This window comes from Acyrthosiphon pisum, chromosome A2 (assembly GCF_005508785.2).
Source record: "Acyrthosiphon pisum isolate AL4f chromosome A2, pea_aphid_22Mar2018_4r6ur, whole genome shotgun sequence".
NCBI lineage: Eukaryota > Metazoa > Arthropoda > Insecta > Hemiptera > Aphididae > Acyrthosiphon > Acyrthosiphon pisum.
The window spans coordinates 118,620,418-118,645,335 of NC_042495.1; the positions used below are offsets into that span (position 1 = coordinate 118,620,418).

The following is a 24,918-nucleotide window of genomic DNA, read 5'->3' on the forward strand; positions in this document are numbered from 1 at the left end:
TAATACACGTCAATCTATGAATTTTTCTTTGGAATTTATTACGTATAAAAACCTACAGTTCTGAAAATCATTTCATGGGAACGTACATTTTAATAATATATATGTTACCGGCAAAGTGTTGAATATAGGCATTCTATATAATTCCTTGAACTATTTGGCAATGTATTAAATTTGAATGTTAATTTATATTATGCCTAGTAAATCTATAGATTTCCCAGGATTTTTATAGAATGCCAATACTATGTTAGGTAATGTATTAAATCAAAATATTTTTATGATTATTTATTGGTTATTATTCATTTATTACAGCATACAGATGATGAATGGCATTTCGAACTGCATAAAATATTATTCTTCTTTATGCACAAACATTTTTTGGATTGCCACTTAGTCTTGCATGTGCATTTTATAAAACCTTGTCCAGTTTCTGTAGATTGTTGAGTTGCAATTGTGCGTAAAGCAAATGTATTTTCTCTTGGAACTTGGTCAAGTGTTATTACATTTTTTTGGCATATTGAGAATTGAGACCTTCTATATAAAAATTTTAAAAGCCCTTCCTTAGTCCCTAATCTAAAATACCCATCAATTATTACCTGCAAAAATATTTTTATGATCTTAAAATAATAAATCATAAACGGTTGAATTACTATATTATAATATGTATTATTTTATGTTTACCTCTATAACAATAGATAAAATATATAAGTTTTACATTGATTGTATACTTTTCCTGCTTGAGGTTAGGTAATCTATAGAATACCTAGTTATTGTATGTGTTTTATACTTTTACTGCTCATTTTTGGCAATCTATAGAATACCTAGGATTTCTATATAATACCGGATTCAACACTTTGCCGGTAACATATATATTATTTTGAATTGAATATAAATCGACAAATTTAGTATAAATTCATAAGTGGTTTCTTAGAAAATTATGCCTCAGATTAATATTTCACACACAAATATAAAACATGAAAGTATATTGAGTTTAAAGTTTAAGGTTAGAAAAAGTTAAATATAAAGTTTACATTTTTAGTAAGCTTTCCATATTTTAAGAATCGGGATCTTAATATGATTTATTAATTGTTTTTGAGTTTATTTTTATGATGTACATAAAGTATTAAATAAAAGTTATACTCTATCTGATACTTTTAGTAAATTTATGTAATTAGAAATTTGATCATGTGATTTAAAAAAATATAATTGCGCTAAAACATAATATTATTGGGCTTACTTTTCGCATATATTACGTTCATATTCGTTTACATCAATATCCTGCAGCTTAGTATTATACAGCTGTAGTTCAAAACTTAAAATTGTGTTATACTTTTTACAGTTATATAATTTTTTTCAATGTTCATACTACTATTCACGCAAATAATAAATATTTAATAGTGGCGAGTGCTAAATATTATACTCATTTAATATATAGATATATATAATAGTATATTATATATGCAATATGCATCCATAGGTATAATGAATAGACTAATCTAGATAGATACAATGCCAGTACTGACCATTATTAACATGATTAATTCTACATGAACCAATATTTTTTTTATAAATTGGCAGTAGCACAGTCTCGTAACGTACATTGGCATGCGGATATCGTCGCTACTACAGGAATACGCACATGTGTACATCTGTGATCCATTTAAGACCGTATTTACATTTGTTTAAATAACAAATACAAAAAATAATATTTTTAAATAATATTACATTGTATTCTAAAAAAATTGGAACTCAATAGACTCGATTTATTATTTATGTACGAATTACATTTCTATGAAATTATTTTCCAAAATATTATTTTAAACTGATCTACTAATTTCTACGCAAATAAATTACCATCTATTGCCAATTTCCGATCAATTGTGAATACCCTTGTACAATTTTTCCATCGTCATTTCACACTTATAAAACACACTATTGTTAAGCTGATATAGTTCATGTTCCCCACTCATAATCTAAAAGTAGCTTGGAAATGTTTGATGACATGTTTTATATGCATGTTAGTCATTCGTGCCAAAAAGATTTATATTTATATTGTTTTTTCGGTATTCAATATTATCGAGCACCTATTTAACTTAGTTCCATCTCTTTCACCATTCTTTATTTTTACATAATTATAGTGACTGGTAGCAGCAGGAGTTTTTGATTCCCAAAATCGCTCAGAAATCATCTCCTCAATTAATAATGATATAACATTATAATTATAATATTACTCATGTACGTTTATCACTCATGAATCGGAACCAATGAGAATAATACGCACAATTATCCCCGTCTGCATTTACACACCTAGTATAATAGCAAATATTTGGAAAATATACTATTTGAATTTTCCAGTTAGATTGATATTACCATGGTTACCTACCTAATATAATATGGAGACAGACATGCAGCGACGGACGGATTTATAAATTAACGCTCATTTATAACATCATCTTGTTTTCCTTTCACTGGGTTCTACAATAATCGTGCTTGTCTATCGTTTTTCCTACAATAACCTGGAAATGATGACGAAGGATGGTGTAAATATTCACCTGAGCAAGCATTTATGTTTGTTCTCTTCTAGGTTTTGTCCCGTTTCGACCCTATTCTCTTCGGCTTTTGTGCGGCCACCAGTCAACACATGCAAATCATATCGCGAGATTAATTTCCACAACAATTCGTGAGACGTAACAAAAACTAATCACGTACCTAGATAGAAGTACCAACTATTCACTGATAGACAAACAGAACATTTTGAAACTGATAACAGTTTACTTTTGAATAATACGAGTAAAATACTTTAAGTGTTGACTCTGAGGGTGAATTATTTTAATTAGGTACATCACATTTCTTGCATAAAACATTTAAACATGTAATGTTTCAAAAATTAATAAAAATAGTATTATTATTTGTATTGTAATAAATAGCGGACTTTCACCTATAATTATTTGTAAATTTTAAAAGATTTAACTGAGAATAATATTTTTTCAGTAAACATTGAATTACCTACCATTTAATTAGCCTCACGCAATAACATACCTATACTTAATTGATAAAAAATAATTAAATATTTTGTTTATATTATTGTGAATGGGAATTATTATGATAATATCAAGAATATTGTTACTTATATGTTCGTTAAGTTACAAAACATAACATTTTATAGTAAATGAATATGATAATATTTTGTAAATCAATTACAAATTGGTTTCTGTTTAATTTGCAAAAATGTAATTCAAATATTATTAGCTAATAAACATTTTGTGGACAACTTAATCATTTCGAATAAAGGTATATTTGATCATGAAATCGACATTTATACCATTATCGTGTATTAGTCCCGTCCGGCGTTTCCCGTGCCAAAAATGGTTTATTTTTATAAATATATCTGTAAAAAAAAAATATAGGTAGACCATATTTCTTCTAATTAATAAAGTAATATCATTTGTGAGCACTGAGCTATACCCTCCAACTATCAATAGGGTTTGAAAAAACAAAATAATAACATCCTCCAAGTCTCAAAGCTTCTATTGGTATAACGGTATGGATACAAGATTTGTTTCTGACTAATTTTTCGTAAGGTTTTTGTTGTTATGGTTACTTATTTCAAGAAACATATTTATGATTCATAGATTTTCCCTGCATTTTAAATGTATATTAAATCAACGCATGTAAAAAATAAAGTGACCAAATATCAAAATTATAAGTTAAAATTATTATTATTATAACAATTATACCTATTATATGGAATCAGAGGCATATTATATAGAAAAAATAACAATAAATTACTATACTATAATATTATGTTATACCTAGCAAACATTAAGAAACAAAATGTAATTTATAGAAAAATTCCATTGAAAAAGGCGATCAGATTTTCCTAAATTTTTCAATTTTCTGGGAAATTTTTTAAATTTTTCCCGTAAAAATCTCATTCAAAATATTACGAACATTGAATAAAAATTAGACAAATTGGTCCAGCCGTTCTCAATTGATGCGGTTAACAACGGACAGCTTTTCATTTCGATTAATTTCTGAATATTTTAGATAACATTTTAATCAAGTTTATCTATCAACTTGAAAAGTGATAAATTGTGTTATCAATCTTTTTTTCCAGTTCTTGGTATTTGATTATTGTAACTGTGTATTATAATACAATTGTTTATATAACTGTCAATTTTCGCTTCTTGTATTATTTTATTGTAAATTTCGTGAGTTTATATTTTTGTATTAATATTTTTAAGTATGTGAATTATAGTCCTTCACACATACATGGGGGGAATGAGGTACACGCAGTTTACGAATTAGGTTTTTCCTGAACTACTGAACACCCGTATTAATCTGAATAATAACTATTTTATTAACACCCAAACGTTTGTTAGATATTGTAATTCCGGTGTTTGAACACCAGAATATATCATGCACCCAAAACCTCGAAACTCAAATAAATTATGCGGGTGCAAGGCCCTACTTAAAATGTTAAAGTTAATTTTAATTAAATATACGGTCGATTGTTTCTAAAAAACACACGCATGTTGGTCGTTTTTAATACCTAATAGTTTTGAATATATTATTTATATTTTTTTATTTTTTTTTTTTATTGAATTTGAATTATAAATTATTAATATGGTTCAAAAGGGATACATTTTTACAAAAAAAAAAAACAATATTCAAAAAATGTAATATCGGTTTTAAAGAAGATAGAATGTTACGTTAAAGTATCGATAAATACTGTCTGGTACGTTATATTAATTTTATCTCATAAAATGTTATACATCAAAGACTTAGACAATTTTTCAGTGTCTGAAAATAAAACCTGTGCTACAGTACAAAAAAAAAAAAAACATTAGATATCTATCTATGACATCGATAATAGAAGACAAGAATAATATGTAAAATATAGGAAAATTAATTAATTTGTCATATAAATAACATACCTATCAAAATAAAAAAAGCAAGTAAGTGGATGTCGCTCTGCTGTACAGTAGGTTACAAGTGGGTCAGTGTATAATGGATTGTATTAAACTTGAATTCAATGATATAATATCATTGTATAAGAAAAACGATTCTGAGCGGAGACGGTTTGTCAGTCTGGATTTTTTATATTGTTATTGTTTATTATAGTCTATAAGTTGAATTAATATTGTAAAATTATAATTTTTAGGGTTCCGTACGGTAAAACGAGACCCTATTACTAAGGCCCCGCTGTCCGTCTGCCCGTCCGTCTGTCTGTTATCAGGCTGTATCTCATGAACCATGAAAGTTAGAAAGTTGAAATTTTCACGGATTATGTATTTCTGTTGCCGCTCCAACAACAAAATCCTAGAATATGTAATATAAGCAGTGTTGCCAACATGTTTGCAATTTCTCACATAAAGGTTCCAATAATCGATTATGGGTGACTTTAGTAGAATCATTTTTTTAGCAGTTGATGATGTCGATTTGACAACCAATTTACAATTTTCATTTCATGAACTTACATAAGTATACCTATAATTATTTGCTTATGTATTTCAAGTTGAACATAATATGAATAATATAAAATAGCAAACATAACGATAACATACTTTGGTGAATTTAATAATACAAATTAGATGAACAATTGTATTAATGGTGCTGGTTACATATTTAGGAATCTAATACCATCCATTTTCATTTCTCTCCTCCCGTTAATATGACTGTACCATATACATATTGTTATGCTCACGTTTATATGAAAATCATAACAATTTTCACTTAATTTGTGCGTAGTGTTCAAATAATTCAAAAAAATAAATCAGAAAACTGTTGTTGTTTGTATGATATTTTTCAAACGATCAACATAATATTAAAGTATTATAAAGTGTATGAAACATATATTCAATATTCTATCAAATCGAAGTCAATGACACAAATATGTAAAATATGTATGGTATTGTATGTACCGTATAAACATTGAATGAACATTGAATACTTAAGACAATTTATTCTTTAAAATTCGATTGATTATATCTAACTATAAAAAAAAAAAAATTATTATTCGTTCAATTATCGTGCCATTATTGATCTTCATTAATTTGGATAAGTTTTATTGGTATAAAAAAAATTATAATCCAACGATTAAATACGAACCGTAGTCACACACTCGTGTGTGTAGTGTAGTGTGTTGTTTTTTAAATTTTAACGTACTTTAAATAGGGTCCGCACGATAGATTTAAACCACATTTTACGGTTTAAAATGTTTTTGGACAATGTGCTTTGCTATAATGGACCGAAATCAGAGCTCTGAGTGTTCAGTGGAGCAGAATTTGGTCGTTGAGGGAATTATCCAAAACTTTCGCTTTTTTAAATGCTTAGTATTTACGACGCTGTTGACAAGTCACATAAATCATCGAGAGTTAAAATTTTGTTATTTATTATTTTTACTAGTTTCAATGGACATTAAAAATAAAAAAAATACAATGCTTTTCATATAGTGCCCATTTCGTTGGTAATAATAATATTCATCGGTACGTTTTTGATGGCTCCATCAAATACCGACACGGCCAGTTGATAAAAATATCCTTTTTTTAATTCTGTTTTTCAACAACCATCAGCTTATACCCAGTGAATTAATTATTTTTGTGATTTCGATGGAGCGCTCACCGATTCACTCTTTCCAAGAATCCGGAACCTGCAATCCTAAGGGTGGGTATACTCATGTTAGCTTATAGTATACAAGGCGTTAATACTGTCAAAGATAAACACGCAATTTCTCCAAAAGTATTAACTTTTTTGTAAATAATTTTTTTGCGTGATATAACTTAAAATCACTATATTTTTAGTTTCAAAAACGATAATAAAATAAATATAATGGTGACCTCTAAAAGAATCACCTTGTATAACATTGTGATACGCATAATGCACTTGACTATTAATATATTCCGGTTGTGAGAAACTACGACCGGCTCTAAGGGTAAAAATATAATATTTTTAGGGTTGGAATATTATAATGTAATAACAATAATAATAAAAAGCTCAAAAACTTCACGGATTGTATTATTCGGGGGATGTAGATGCGGTTTGCTGCAGACTCACGCACACATACACACACACACACACACACAAAAACACACATTTTTCATATAATATGTATACGTATAAGTGTGATAAACGAGCTGCGTAAACCGTTGACAGGGCCTGTGTTGCTAAACAAATAATAGTCGTGAAGTTTAATTAATGGGATTCTCCGCTAAAACGTTTATAACGTGTGTGTTCTTTCAGACACGTCGGCCGGTCGATCGCGATATGCAATTGTCCTGCCGGATTCACGGGCGGAAAATGTGAAGTACCCGTGGTCAACGTCACTGCTGGTAAGTGAAACGACGTTATATATTATATTATATTATATTATAATACGATCATTATTTTGTACAATATTAAATTTTATGTCGTATGCATAACGCGTGGACGTTTGAAACGCCGCCGTGAACGTCTCGCGACACACTAGAAATAATAGTTACGACATCTGCTTAGAATTCATGTGCGTTTGCATGTTTTTTCGTTGTTGTAAAAGTGGTAATAATAGTAATAATATTATATCATGGTGAGAATATAATATAATATTATATTATACTGCCATCCTAAGCAAAAATAGGATAACTGCATTTTTGTCAAAATGAAAATGGCTGCCTATCCAAGTTGTAATTTAGGTAGGTACTATTATTGTTGTCTACTTGTCTACCGACTTTTAGTACAAATTAAAAAGTAAATAAATTAAATAAATATTAAGACGAAAACGATCCAAGTTTTCAAGCATATAAAAATAAAATAATAAACTTAAATAGCTGGTACTATGCAAAATTAGGATAAGTATTACATGAAAAATAATGGATTTTTATAATTTTTTTCTTTAAAACCATAAGAAATAAATGGTATGTATCGTTACAACTTAATAATTTGTTTTATTATAGTATTACTTTCTAAATTGTTTTAGTTTAAATATAATTGAAGTGAAGTTATAAATATTATAGTTTATACTTATTATTTTAAGTTTTCTTTTTAATGTTCTATTAATATATTGGTACCTGCTACTCACTAGCGTTATTTTAGTAGTCTCGTATTTCGATTTATGGTTCATCGAGATCCTTTGTGGCTGTTAAAAAAAACCTAAAAGATTCTTTATCTTGAAAGCGCTTTTTCCAGTTTTTTGCACCTAAAGTTGTTCCACGTCTTCTTTTACTTTATCCTTCTAACGATTCTTAGGTTTGCCTCTAAGTCTCTTCCCAGTTGGATTCCATTTAATTGCTGCATTTATTCTTTATGTGATTTCTCTTTGCATTTACAGACTTTGTACCATTTAATTCTTTGGATTTTTTACTAAGTTTGTAAACCATGACACTCATATTTCTTCTTGTACTCATTATTATTATATTTTATTCCTCTTTTGTCTCTTATCAAAAATAGGACGATATATTTTACTCAAAATCTTGTTTTCAAAAGTTATCAATCTTTTATCAATATTCTTTGTTAGTGGCCATACTCCACACCATATTTTAAACTTGGCCTTACCAGTGCTATGAAAAGTCTTATTTGTGTTCATTTTGAGAATAACTAAAATTTAAAATAATTTAACTGTGCATAATATTGTATTAATGTATTAGATTCTCTGCTCTTGATTTTTATGTTAATATCTCTGCTTAGGTTTAATTAACTCTGACGTATGTAGACTTTCTATTTATACGTCGGTATGTGTTTGATTACAGTTTCTACGATAATTTTTGTATACCTACTACAAATCCTTTTAATTTTTTTTTTTCTTATTCACGATTGCTAATGGTAAGCCCCTATCTCCCAAACTATATCTTGTTCAGCGTCAGTCCATCTTATTTTAGCATAGCTATTGTTAAGTAAGTTATAGCTTGCCAATACCTGTACGGCTGTACGAGATTTTGGAACTCACTTGTACTGAAGAGACCGAGTGTGTTCCGTGTTGAAATCTTAAAATCCCATAATCTGTCCCTGATTCCATTTGTTGATACTATTTTGTTTGTTGTTTTAGACTTTTGTATTAGTTTTTTAACATAGTTTTTTTACAATGTTGGGTTGTCAGCTCCACGATAATCCACTATATCCAGGAAGACTAAGCCAATTATGATCCAAAGCAGGGTTATAGTAAAATGTACTTCGAGTGCATTGGGTGATGCGTATGTCAATTTCCTGAAGCTGCCTATTATTGTAATATTAGCAATACTTAATTAATTATATTATCAAACTATAATTATTTTATTTTTAATATTTCTAAAAAAAAAAACCAACAGATGTTTTATAAAATTAATTACATTTAATGTAATATATATATATATTTTTTTAGATTCTGAACGAAGTGATGAATGTATTGATTTTACAATGATGTGTGTTTTTTTTTTCTTTTTTTTTTTTCTGTGTGTCTGACGACAACTTTTGGAGCAGTAAAAATGCTTCGAATTTCAAAAGTTGTACCTTTTCTGAAAGGAAAGTGAATCTAGTTGGTACTTTGGGGGGTCAAAAGTGAAAATTTCCCAATACTTTTCAAAAGCGGCAGGAAAAACCTTAAAAAAATAACGGAAAAACGCGAATTTTTACGCAAAACCAATTTTTGACAAAAACGAAAACTTAATTTTACTGTAACTCAAAAAATAATTATTGTAAGCACTTGAAATTTGCAACAGATGTTTATATTAGCGTTGTCTATACAGGGTTAAATTTTCAAAGTGTTTCGACTTTTTTTGAGCTATTTATAGACAAATGAAATTTTCAATTTTTCTAAGTATTTTTTTTTAAAATAACGATAAAAAATTTTTGGTTGGATAGAAAACTTTGAAAATTTAATACAAGGTTTCTTATAAGTTGTTCTCACAGTGATAAAAAAAAATCCAAAATCGTTAGTCACAATTTTTTTTTATAAGTGCTTAAAGTTTAAATTTATACGAAATATGTCAAAATTGCGAAAATTTGCAAGTAATCTTGTGGTTGAAAAATCGTAAAATTTTTTTCTTTTATAACTAAGCTTTTAAAATTTGGTACAAGGTTCTCCATAAGTTTTTCTTTAAATATCTGTAAAAAAAACTCAACCGGACTAAGACAAAAAATTTTTAGGAGTGTTTGAAATTTAAATTTTTACAAAACCGCATTAAATAACGGTTTAGCCTCAAACGATTTTTGATATTTGTTATTATTCAAAAAGTATGAGTCGTAGACACTTGAAAATTTTACCAGTTGTTTAAATTGACATTTTCTTTATATAGTTTTATTTTCAAAATATTTCACTAATTTTTAATCTATTTATAGGCAATTGAAATAATCGATTTTTTTTGATTTTTTTTTTATAAATGTTGATAAAAAAAAATTAGCTGGGACAAAATACTTGAAAATTTAATAGAAGGGTCCACATATGTTGTTCTAACTCCCATTCAAAAATTATAAAAATACATAGGCACAATTTTTTTTTATAAGCATTTAAAGTTCAAATTTTGACTAAATACGTAAAAATTACGGCAATGTTCAAATAATCTTAAACAGAAATTCATAAAAGTTTTTCTTTTTAATTCTAAGATTTGGAAATTTAATACAAGGCTCCTAACATATTTTTACAATAGCAGTTGCAAAATAAAAGGAATACATTGTCACAATTTTTATTTATAAGCATTTAAAGTTCAAATTTTGACAACATATTATGTAAAAATCACGAAAATTCGTAAATTATTTTATGCTAGAAATTCATAAAAAATTTTCCTTTTATATCTAAGATTTCAAAATTTAATTCAAGGCTCATAATATATTTTTACAATAGCAATTGAAAAATAAAAGAAATATATAGTCACGATTTTTTTTTTATAAGCATTTAAAGTTCAAATTTTGACTAAATACGTAAAAATTACGGCAATGTTCAAATTATCTTAGACAGAAATTCATAAAAGTTTTTCTTTTTAATTCTAAGATTTGGAAATTTAATACAAGGCTCCTAACATATTTTTACAATAGCAGTTGCAAAATAAAAGGAATACATTGTCACAATTTTTATTTATAAGCATTTAAAGTTCAAATTTATACGAAATATGTCAAAATTGCGAAAATTTGCAAGTAATTTAGTGGTTGAAAAATCGTAAAAATTTTTTCTTTTATAAATAAGTTTTTAAAATTTGGTACAAGGTTCTCCATAAGTTTTTCTTTAAAAATAATATATCCTAGACTGACAAATCATCTCCGTTCAGAATCGTTTTTCGTATACAATGATATAATATCATTGGATTCAAATTTAATTCCATCCATTACAGTAACCCACTTGTAACCTACTGTACAGCAGAGCGACATCCACGACTTACCCGCCTTTTTTATTATTATTTTGTTGTAATTGAGCTAGTTTGACTATCGTTTATAATGAGTACTAAAAGTGTTCTTTTCTTTTACAAAAAATTGAAATTTGTTAGTATTTTAGATATAATTAAGCGCTTAACTAATTATTTTAAAATGTATTCATGCATTTTTTTTTTGGTCTTTATAATTTCTAGCCTTTTAATTATTATCTACATACGGGGATTTTCGAGTTAGGTTATATTATTTATGTCACGTAAAAAACAAAACGTTAACGAAGGTTATTTATATGTTTCATTATATACAAAATATACAACGGCGTATTATGCATAGTTTATTTCTTTTATTTTGGTATATTCTTAATTATATTAGTTCGCATTGAGATGGGTTGAATTTGGTGAGATAGGTGGTGAAAAATGTCAAAATATATGTATATAATTTTTAATTTTAAAATATACGAAAAGAAACAAGCTAAGTTTAATATGATTTTTGATTTTTTGGCACTACATAAATAACGGTAAATTTTTAATATAATAAAAAATGGAATCTAATTTTACTTTTCTTTAACTCTCAAAATATTGTAGCAGATTTTTAGGCATATTACATATATATAGTTTATGTAGCACCTTACATGATTTAAAGTGCACAACATTGTACGACTATCAATTTTTGAGTACTATATAATTTGGCAATGATTATAGTCTATTTTTATTTATTCTTCAAGAAGATAATGGGTCTCATGGAATATGGTTTATCAATGAAGACAAAATGTGTTAATGATTATCCTTTTGTAATCATGCATATTTAATTTTGTGTTACTTTAAGTACCTGTTTATACCATATAAATATATTTTCGTTAACTTATCCAGATTTTCGATGTTTTAAACTGAAGTAATGACACGTTTTCTTCGTTTCTACATCCTTTAATATATTACCAATTGAAGGAATCATAGCACTCTTATACATTATACATTTATAATACATTATGTGTATGTGCACTATTATAAATATTTGGTAGGATATACCAGTTTATTAGTATCATTCGAATTTCAAGATTGTTAATAAATAACGCGTGTGTATGCAGTAGGTCATTTTTAACCCGTGACAACTCACGTGGTTTCCGCTACCACTTTTACTCACATGGAGTGAAAACTTACCCCGGTATATTATATAAACTTGCATAGATAAATTTTTTTTTGTCAGAAATTTATAGTCAGTAGTTATGTTACCGGAATATGCTGAATGATGCAAACTTGTTAATAATCCGATAACATATTTAGGCATATGTCAAGTTTGTTGGGGAAAAATATTTACCCCACGCAAGTGGTGACGGGTTAATAGCAAAACGGAAATATTTTAAATATACGTTGTCGTTAATCACAATTCTAGGTATTAAAAAGTTTGAAGCAGACAGGTACTATTATTTTATATTATTAATACTATTTTATACGAGGTTTTGTTTTATTTCTATATAATTACAGAAATACCACTCATCTATATTAATTGTCTTATATTTAACCAGAATTAAATCTGCCCATACATTTTATTTTTATAAATATAAGTACAGGCATTTTTTTTTTTTATTTATTCTTCAAATAAAAATGTTATTGTCGGGGCCCAAGGTTAGGTATTTACTTTGGTTTTTTTTTTTTTTTTTTGTAATTATTAGGTAGTTAGTTATATTGTAAACGTTTAAATCTTCAACATCTTATTACTATAGCACACTATTACAAGTTATGCAATGCATTAGTTAACTATTTTTATTTAACCTTCTATATAATATTATAAATGTTTTTTTTGAATTTCACCTATATATCTACTTATGATTTATAGAAAAATTATGAGTAGGCAAGCTGCAGAGAAACTGATATGCGTTGGAAGTTTAGGCAATATTACATGTTATGATACTTAATCATGTACTTGAATTTTATGAATAATTTTGGTTTCTTAACGAGTACTTACGTAATTTTGAGTGCATGAAAGTTTTTAACTTTTGTTCAATTCTAATAATACACTACCATCCTAATGAAATCTACAGTATTCTTTTTAACCGGCTTCTTTATATGAAACACGGTACAGAACTTCGATATATTAAACTAAAGAATTTATTTCAAAAAATGTTAAGGATAGTGATTTATTCTGGGAATAGGTACTTCAAAGTGTACACAAAAACATTAAGTAGGTACCAATTGGTATACATCGAAGACCGAACTTAAATAGTTTATAGAATATTTTATTTTTAATTGGGTACATGGACGAAATTATGTAATTATACTTTTGTTTTATATTAATATAATAATGTATGATATATTGGATTATTGTAAAACACATTTAATGATATCTCTCAATAATTAATAATAAAATATGTATGTGTATTTATTTTATAAAAAAGGAATATTTTTTCATTTAAGTTGTAACAAAAACGATTCCATAAAATCATAAATTTATCTTTAATACGAACTCTATATATACAATATATTATTTTAATTGATGAGTTTAATTCAATAATCTGAATAATGTGGAATTAAAACGTTATGCGTAAACTACCATTTTTTTAAACAATACACTACGTGATCAAAATATATTTAATTATTATTATTCATTAAAAAAAGGTTTGCAATCTATATAGGTACAGGTTTAAATAATAAAAATTTATGGTAGGTATGTGTTAAATTATATAAATATTTACACTTTACATGGCAAGGAAACTTTCCATTAATAGGACTTCGTTGGTTATTAAACATTTTTGTTTTTCCAATAATTGTCCCTTGTCCAGTTTCTTTTTTTAATCTCTTATTCGAGTAACCATGTGTAGTTTATGTTTAAAATATATAAATTTCGTTTTTTCGTTGCATGTAATATAAATGCATACATATATGTATCGTTCACTCTTGATGGAGAATGAAGAAATATGTATAATATTATGTATTATAATATGTTTTGTTATTTTGTAAGAAAAAATAAATCGTCATTTTAGGCCGCGAACGAAAACCGCAGATCGATAAGAAAACTTAAGTTGGTCACACAGGTGTAGATTATACTCTTGGGAATATACTAAAAAAGTGTTCTATAAGCTTATAAAAATTTGAAAAAACGTTCGTACCCACCCATCATTGTTTGGTCAAATTTTCACGGAATACCATAACAGTTTCCAGGATCCAAATTGTTTTTCGATTTACTGTTATTAATGTATAAGACTAAGATTAGGAACAATAAGTTGCGTATAATTGTATGTTTTTATCGGTTAACCCTTGGGGATTGGATAGTTTGTTTTTTGTTCACTCTAAAAACGATGTGTCTTAAATTCATATACATAGTTTAACAGGTTAAATCGAGGTATTTTTTATTTTGTTCCACGTAATAATAATATGTGTTATCTCATTTCCAGATGTGCCGTATACAGAATACAAAAACGTAACGCTATGAAATATCAATTTTTTTTCCCCTGTAGTTGATAAATTTACTTAGCTACACGTTACCAAATATGAATAATGTATTTAAAAGATAAATTGCTCAAAGGAATTTTTTTTCAAAAAAGTTTAAGTTTTAATTTATTTTGTATACATGTACCTACAATATATAAGTGTACAGTATACATATTACATATTTATACATCTATATATGTATAAATAAATTTGTAAACAACCATTCGTTTATATTTAAGTTGTTAAGATATTCGCACAAATGAAATTAGTTTTGTTTAAAATAATGAAATTAATTCAACGACTTCAAGAACATTTATCATGTCTGAATGACCTTAAGATAAAACTTAATTTTCCATGTCAAAAGATTTTTAAATTAAATGGCATTATCAGTTTGATATAAATATACACGTATATATCACTACATTGCGCTACTCAAGTTGTAAGGCACATCTCTACTCGGGAAATTCCAATTAATTGCCTGTTTGTATACATATTTATATGTTTTGGTGAGATGGCGAATAACAACTGAATAAGTAGTGTTCGTCGGTTCTGTTAATACGCATGAAAGGTTATTTAACTACATAAACTCGTGTATTCAGGAATCAATAAAAAAAAGATACAAAATACTAAAACGATAAACATTTTCAGTAAAAGAATACCATTTAGTCGAATAACTAATGTAAATATGATTTGTTTTAATAAGATATTATTTAACATTATCGTGGCTTGCTATTTTTTTTATAATAAATAATTCAAGTCGTAAACATGATAAATATACATTAAACATTTGTAATATAGGTACTTATGATTTTAAAATTGTGTATATAGTGTATAATAATGTATAATAAATATGAGTACCTTTATTTGTTCGTTTACTATATAATATATTATGTATATTATATTATTATTATATCACTAAGGACTGCGACTGGGAAAACTGTTTACGCACTTACCCTGTTGTATGTTAGCTTATTTATTTTGTATTGTACCTAGTTAATAATAATATGTAGGGTTAGTGACTAAAGCAATATGTTTTTAATGCATAATTAACCTCCCATTCGCAGGTATAAGCATTATCTTGCAAGTCACTAAAAGGTCTAGGTTTTGTTAGAAATGTCAGTGGCGTGTTTAGGAATTTTGGTAGGGGAGGATGAAATATATAATAATAGGTACACCCATAAATACGTACATAATATACATTTTTAAAATCTCCTAACTTGTTAAGGTTAGTGTGTACCAAGGTGAAATAAGAATTAATTCAAATTGTATTGTACCTAATAGAATTTATTATAAATTCATACAAACAACCAACCCGTGTTTAATACGACAAACAAATAAAAACAGTTATAATACAAAATCCAGTTTTCTATTTTTTTGGATGCTCAGTTCATCGATAACCTCATCTTGAATGATTATTGTATTGACCGGTGACATGCCAATAAAGCCAACATATTTAGGGCCCGTATTACAATAGTTAAACTACCTAATGTTTAACCGCGGAATTCTACCGGTAAAATCAGTGGGTTAAGCGTAACTGAGGTTTAAACTATGATTGTAATATGAACCCTAAGTTGGTTCTAATAAACAAAGTATATAATAATTACTACTTAATTTATAGTTATTATTCAATGTTAGATAGGAAAATTGATAAAATATTTACTTCTGTCATACTATTTATTAGGTAAGACTTAATACTTAATAAAAACTTGAAAAACATCGTTCAGGTGTAGCAGTTAATAGAGGCAAAGTACAAAATATTTTCAATAGTTCGTGAATATTTGGATAAAACTCTTTATCACAAACATCTAAAGCATGTGACCCAGAGGTAAATACATTTTTTTCAGTCACTAACTACACTTCAGTCACTAAAAATAAACCCACGTTCTATGGTAAAACTACAGCCTTCATGGAATTTTTGTTTTATTTACCGACTATTTATCGGTTTTATTATAAACATGCATGCATGAAAAATAATTCGCAGAAAATTAAAAATACATTACTTCATACTAGCATAGGTATAAGTTGTTGTTGCCCAATAGTCACATATATGCCCCAAATGACTAGTGTCGTATCAGAGCGGTAAAATTACTACGGCTAGAACATTTAGAAAACAGACATACATAAAAGTAATATCCTATTGAGAAGTACAGAAAATAAGAAAACTTAACTTTACAAAAAAAAAAAGGTCTAGAAGGGGAATCTATCCACCATATCCTCCCCCGTCCCCCCGTAAATATGCCACTGAGACATGTTTGTACTTAGTATAAATTAGTTGCGCCTATTAATTAGTCTTTGCACTGTGCTCTAGAGCGCGCTGTTGTAGAATAATATGCGTCTGTATTGTGGATCCACAAACGAATTCATCACAGTTATCTTGTAGGGAGTTTACCTTGTAAAATATTGTCTTTTTCTGGTTACCTGTATATTGAAAAGGATTCACTTACCTACTATACCACATGATTATTCTCAGGTTCTATTATCTCTAAAATTGTCTTCTCTCGCTGAAGAGTTATTGTCAATTATTTGAGTTTACTTAACAAGTGACTAACCTTGCTGCTAATCAACGCCTGATGACTAGGAAGGATGACGTGGATTGCCAATGCACCTAAACTTAACCATATTTTTGCTATACTTAATATTGTTCCTACTTTGATATTTTATAAAAAAAATGTTTTGTTGTCTTTATTTGTGTTAATTTAAGATGAAGAATTTAATTGTTTACCGTGGAGCTATCAACCCGTAGGTACCTACTTTTAATAAAAATAAAACATATAGTATTGAAATAAACTATAGTGAAGAGGTATGAATTCCAGATATGTGAGAATGGAATGTGAAAGGGTTGATTTGAGAGGGAGGTGGTCTATCGTACGTAAATAAAAAGATAACGTGTGTGTAATGTAACATTATAATATATATTATGTAGATACATACCTATAAACTATATATATTTATGGATACTGTGGTAGCGTAGCTAACGTGCAACACGTGTTTTCCCGGAAAGATAGACATGAAATATAATGCGTTAGCGGTTACGAATATGGGTGTCCACAGATCCTCTCATATTTTAAGTATTCTACGTTTAATATACGTCGTATATAATATGTTTGTTTTGTACCTAACTATTTAGTATAAATTGTATGTGTATTTACGTAGTTGGTAACCGCTACTGCAGTTTGTGATTTGTGAAGGAATTTCTGGCTATAGGTACTTGTGAAAATATCAAAGTTGGGTCGAGATCAATGTTCGGTATTACTATTACGATATATTTTTATCTACACAGTTTTTATCAGCTTAATATTATATAATTTTAAATTACTTTTTGTTCTTAAGATTTAAGATTTTTATTTTATTAATTTTATCTTCTATGGAGAGAATCATAGACTATTTACAATCAAAATCAATCCAAAAAAAATGTTTATCAAAAACAAAACAAAAAGTCCCATGAAAGACTTATCCATTTTCATCCGTCTCATTTTATTTATTCAAACTCGCTGACACTTAGTGATAATTTACCTATGAATATTTTACTTGGAATTTTGTTAAGTTTGTGATTTAAATTATTACGACTCTTTTGTAATCCTGACGAATTGTATAATAATATGCTAAACGCGTAATATATTGCTAGTACATAATATATATTCTTTACGTTGTTATGTAGATGTGTTTTTGCATAATATTTTTATTTTTATTGTCAGCACCATAATTTATTTCATCACTGTAATATAATTTATTTTTTATTTGTCAATACGTTTATGCGAAAAAATCTTATGCCGTAGGTATCAAATATTTATAAATACTTTAGGTTTATTTTTTTTTAAAATATAAATGTTTTTGGAAATATATTGTTTATATAATTTGAAATCTTTACATAACAATACTTTGAGAAAGTCATTATATTTCATATATTTTTTTATTGTTATAATTGTTCCAAGTTTTTATTTTTTTTGTACATCGTACATTTGTAATTTGATATTTTGAAGAGGAATATATTATTTCTCAGAATTTTAATTTGTAAAATATAATTTCAAACGATAGTAATTAACTAGTTATTATTTATAAGCAATGACTAGTTATGAATACATATTACTGTGACTAGTTATAATTAAATAGGGGGGGGGGGGAACAATTTAGCCTTAAATAAATGAACGCCCCTCATGAACGCCCCTGGAATCGACTGTCCACGGCATGCAAGTATTACTACGCTACAGATAAACAGAGTAACTTTCGCATTAATAATATTAGTATGGATGGCATTGATTACATAATAAACTCTAAATTTAATGAATAAATATTATAAATCTTCGCTTTTATATTTTGAAACGTTTTGGACACTCTTATCGATTTTCCATTAGCTCACATTGGACCACCAAGTCACTACCTATTGAATTGTTATTGATATTTTAAATTTAAAAAGTAATGATCAGAAACTGATTTAAAGGCAACTCGTATTACCGAAAAATGATCGAGATTTTGTCGAAAACTGGCGTACCGTGAATTTCATAGCTTTCTATTTCGTTCACTGTTCCAGGAATTCAATTCAGGACCTCCTAACGTTTTTTCTTTTAAAGCTAATAAACTTTATTTTCCCTATTTATATTCTGAAAATAATATATAAGTATTAGTACTATTTAACCACAATCAATATTCTTTATGATCGTATTTTTCAATGAAATAATCACATTTTATTTAACCTATATCAATGGACATATTATGCCTATTAATATAGGACATAATAATTTGGATTAATTTGCACAGAAAAATGTATTTTTGGTCTTAATCTAATTAAAACTTATTAATTTGGCATTCAATAAGAACCCATAAATAATGGTTATTGATTTTATAAAGTGGCCTGCATAATGTAATTTATCCAATTTAAGTAAAATCTATGAAATTATTCATCTTAACGATTATATCTATGTATATCGTCATAGGTACTCTGATTAAAAAAATACAATATTATAAATTAACCCATATTCTACTAATAAACGTTATATTTTAGAAGTTTACATATAAAAACAAACCAATGCTCTTATTTATATACATTTTGAATAAACCTTATATACTCAAATCGCAAATACATTAAATGTTATGTTTTATTTATTTAATCTCACATAATTTTATTTTATTTACCGTTTTTTATTAATTAAATAACTTAATTTATCTAAGTGAGTCCGTTTTAGTACCTATTACGTTTTTCTTCCCTTTTGTATGGCTATATGAATAACTGTTTGTATAAACTATGTTTAAGGTAAGAACTTAACATTCTCAAATAAAAGTTAATCTTTTAGAGGATGTTCTTGATGTATATTATACAATCAAGTATTAGCTACAGCTGTTAATGTGGACTGTTTAATTTTCACTCAAAAAATATTATCAACAAAATTGATACTCGCGCTTGTATAAATGTAGGTAGTTGGTAGGTTTTACAAGTAATTAGAGCCACTTAATTTTAATTATCAATTGTTAAAATGGATTATAGTTCTTTACCGAATTGTATAAATACATGTTATATACATAGAAGACCCTTTTATCATAATTTCAAAGGGTTTATTATAATTTTTGTGTACTTATCAGCCATGTATTTGTTTTTTTTTTTAGAATGCGGTTCGTCTAGCATTTGTATACAGCAATGCAATATTAACAAAGATGTTATTGATACAACTACTGATGGCCCATGTCCTTGTAACTTGTATAAAAATCATTCAACACCCATAGGTAAGTCATCACACTGTTATAATTAATTAGTTTGATCTGTTTAAAATATATTTCATAATGATATTATTTTAATATTTTATAAAATGTGATTTATATCTACGACATATCCCCCGTACATAATGTAGTGTCATATTTTATATATATCATATACATATAATAATTATAAATATGTGTCACACCTTTTCTTGCAGCAATATACTTTATTGTTATAATATGTAAATTAGCTGAAAATAATCAATACTTTGTAGTTTGCATTGGTTGTTATCGAAACTGTTATATCTGATTGGCGAAAAAAAATGTGATTGATTCAAATTTAATTCACACCAATAAATTCATTATTTAAAAATACGTGAATTTTATTCATACGTCGTATTGTAATTCATTTATACACACATAATATATACATACTATATGTTATACGTTGATCAATTGTCATAAAATATACAAATATACAACAACATGATGATATACTCTGGTTTTTAAACGTCTTGTGTTATATAAAGCCATTGGTGTTCAAAATAAAATTAGTTTCGGTATTGTTATATTAATTGGGTGAATTTTACATATTATCGATTCACTAAAATATTGTATTAAAAATAGTAATCAATTTTTTAACTTCATACAAAAAAACAACTACAGCGTTCTAAACGACATTATTATTATTCAACAAATTATGTATTGTATTGCATCGGATACCAGCTGTGTGTTTTCAATTACTATTATTTAGATTCAGGACGTACAATGAAATTATTAGTTTTACAATAATTTGCGTTTTTATATGTATCTGACAACACTTAAAAGGCAGTAAAAAAGCATACATTTTTCATTTTGAGAATTGTTCATCGTAAAAAATTGATCTGATTGTTACTTTGATATGACCAAAGTAGGAAAACCACAATACTTTTCAAAATAATCTCGAAAGACTAAAATAATTAACGGAAAGTTTTTGGAAAAATTTAGTTCAATATTTATAGAAAATAAATTACTAATAGGTAGTTATATAAATAAACACAATCAAAAGAAAAAATTCTTAGAAATATATGATTTATCATAGAATTGAAATTTAAATCAGGTTTTTTTTGTCATTCAACGTGTTTTGGTAATGGCTCAATTTTTGAAAGTCGTTATATATTTAATTGACATTCTGCGTAATTATGTCAGACAGAACATATTTTCCACTATCGGTAAGAATAATTTATACAATTAGTTTTTGTTTACGGTAATGTTGTATAGCTACTACACAAGGGTTAGAAATTATCAACTAAATACCTAAATATACATTAAACATTTATACATATATAAATAATTGTGTAACTTTAGCAAAGCAATAAAAAAATGTCGGTACTTTATGAACGGGGTTATTATCAACTGAACTTCTTGAAAAAGCAAACTGACCTAACTAATTTAACGGCATTATATGACAGTGCGTATAAGTATATTATATAGTCTCGTCAAACACGTGTTTATTAATCGTCGGAAATTTTAATTCGTCTGGATATTTCATAAAACTTTATTTGTTTGACTTGCTCGGATCCATATGCAGGTGAACTGTGCTTTGGGTGGAATGTACTTAATGGATTTCATGTATTTAGGTAATATTATGTGAATATACATGTGCGATGAAACAACATTAATTGATCAAGTGTAAGAGCGGTAACATATTTCGTGTGCCAGCGAATAATACGATATAATCCGGATCGTAACGTGAATCATTCGGCTAAGCAGCACAGTTTTCGCAATGTACATTATACTACTGCTGTCGAAGCCACCATTTCCCCCTATGGTTTAGCTCCAAAAATATGCTTTGGAAAAAGCCTCACAAAAAACAGCCAACGACACGATCATCTGCAGAAACAATATGATATAAACAGCGTGAGTTCTAAAATGTTGAGTACTCGTTTTCAAAATTTGTCGTATTTGTTGTCAGCTGAGTCCACATAATACTATTACATAGATTTTCAGGGCCAGTCTTAGGAGAGGGGGGGGACTAGCAGGGCCCCGGGCCTCATCCATTAGATCGGAATTGTTGAGTTTTAAAAATATAATATCGGTAAAATGTAGATATTACATGTGTGTGATACTTTTTCTTTTATAATCTTTAAATCAAAAAAGTTCGAATAAATTATTATGTACCTTATTATATCTATCAATATACAATTGTTTTTCTCTTTTAGTATTCTTTTCAGAAAATATTGAATAGATTAATTTTAAATTTATTTGACCTATACGTTGATCAGGTATATAACATTATATACGACTGCCGAGTGTTTACCTATAATACTCATATATTATAATAATATTATATGCGTCATCGTGTGGGTGTAGTATGTTTTTCGGCCTTTGAAGTTTGAACACAACCAGACAACCAAAAGTCACGACCGACCAAAAACGCCACGCGATTATATTATTTAGTTGTCCGTTACAGTTTGTTTAACGCAATACACAGCGTCGTCGTACGATCTGTATAAACAACTTTCCTTACAAAAATATGTCATCGTCCATGAAAGCTTTGCACGGCGCTATCGATTTCTATAATTCAGACGTGTCCCTAAAAGCCTTAGACTCGCGTATTTACGTGGTTATATTATATAGTATCGATATACAATATACATATTATACGTCTATATGTTGTGTCTGTGAAAACTTTCCGTAGTAAGTCGTCGCCGTCGTCGTGACTTGTCGTGAGATATTTCTATCTAATATAATAATATATCTGTGACGTGTTGTCTGTAACATCTGGTCGTGTGTCGCCTTCAATATTCTATGCGTTGTCAGAGATTCGATTTAAACTATCCAAGTGTCCACGGTGAGTTGATTTTTCGCCACAGCGCGATTAATTACATTTATTGAATATACGTAATAGTGTTATAGTATTACATCGATTGCAATAATATATCGTATCTGATACTTAAAATCCTCATATAGAGTATGCATATTTTTTTATACAATTTTCTTTGATCCCCATTATTTGTCATATTATATCAATATAAAATACATAATATATACGCGCAAAAACAATTTCATATATATGATAACAATTTCCGTTTCCTAATTCTCTGCCACATGGCAACGGATTGGTATAATACGATACTAGATAGGGAGAGTATATTATTAGCCATTAGGTATAGGTTCGAAACGCACACAACTTCATAGCGGAAACACGGCAGAATAGACATTTTTCTATTCAGCAAATAAATATTTTCAATAATTTTTGACATAATATACATTTGTTCCACTTATTTTACGAGACTGTCTAGCTTTTTTTATTTAATCTGTTTTAGACTACTTTGTTCTATTGATCTTTTTAAACTATATGTTTCAAAGTGTTCAATATGTTATTTTGTATTATTAATACCGTATTCTTTAAATTGTACTTTTAGTATATCCATTTCGATTGTAAGTACGTACGAGTAATGTTGAAAAAAGTAACAATTGTTTTAAAAACTTCAAAAGTACTATATTAAGGTATATTATTATTTATCAGTTTTATTTTAAAAAACAAAATGATTATAATAATTAACTTGTAAAGTTGTAAATGTTGAGAAATTTAATTATAATAAGTTGCATTTATCGCTTTGAAATAAGTTACAATAATAACAACAAATAAAACAATTTTACAGCAAAAATGAATTATTTTTATATCACAGTAGGACGTAGGTAGCTAAATATATAAAACATTAATTTGATTTAAAACACCTAATTATTTAAATATGAGCACTATTTATTGCTTAAAACATTTTAATAATAATAGTTTCCTCGATGGCCATTAATTTAACAGTTTATCTCTTTTCATTAAATTCTAGGAGTGTTTTTTGTTTGTGTAATATTTAACCATTTTTTAGCAGCATCAAAATTAATCGACCAAATCGATAATATTATTATTATGCGGCATATTTATCAAAAGGCCGATATAATTTACATGACTTCTAAAAAATATTTACCATGGTTCGTGGTTCGGTACACTGTAATTTCGATAATATTATACGATTTATTACTATATAATATATATACAATATAGGTATAATTATATTTGATTGAAATATGTGATAGATACCAATCATAGCATATTCTACTATTATTAACTATTTACTGCGGGAAATTATTTTAAAACTAAATACTTATTATACATAAATATACCTGCATAATTACTTTTTTTTTATGTAGAAAATTTGAACTTTGAGTCAATACAACATACATACATAATGTTGATAAAATAAATACGAAAAAAGTTGTTTTGTAATGACTTCGAATTATAATATGCAAATTATACTTCCAAATAATGATAGATTATTATTAAGAATTTTTATATTGTTTTATAATACGATAAACATTGATTCTAAAAATCTTTTTCGTGACACAGTCTTTTCTATTAAAATAGTATAAGTATACTAATTTTAGTTCTAAACTACAATAATTCGACGCACATGTTGGTTTATTACTATAATTTATAAACAAAAATAATAACAATACC

General features: G+C 27.3%; 1 protein-coding gene across 1 annotated transcript in view; it reads left to right on the forward strand.

Annotated features, from left to right (window-relative positions):
* Positions 1–24,918, forward strand: part of LOC100569640 — a 155,829-nt gene that overhangs the window by 22,533 nt on the left and 108,378 nt on the right. The window contains exons 4-5 of the mRNA XM_029490062.1: positions 7,240–7,328; positions 20,331–20,447. Coding sequence (XP_029345922.1) covers positions 7,240–7,328; positions 20,331–20,447 — 206 coding nt within the window. The remainder of the gene's footprint in view (positions 1–7,239; positions 7,329–20,330; positions 20,448–24,918) is intronic.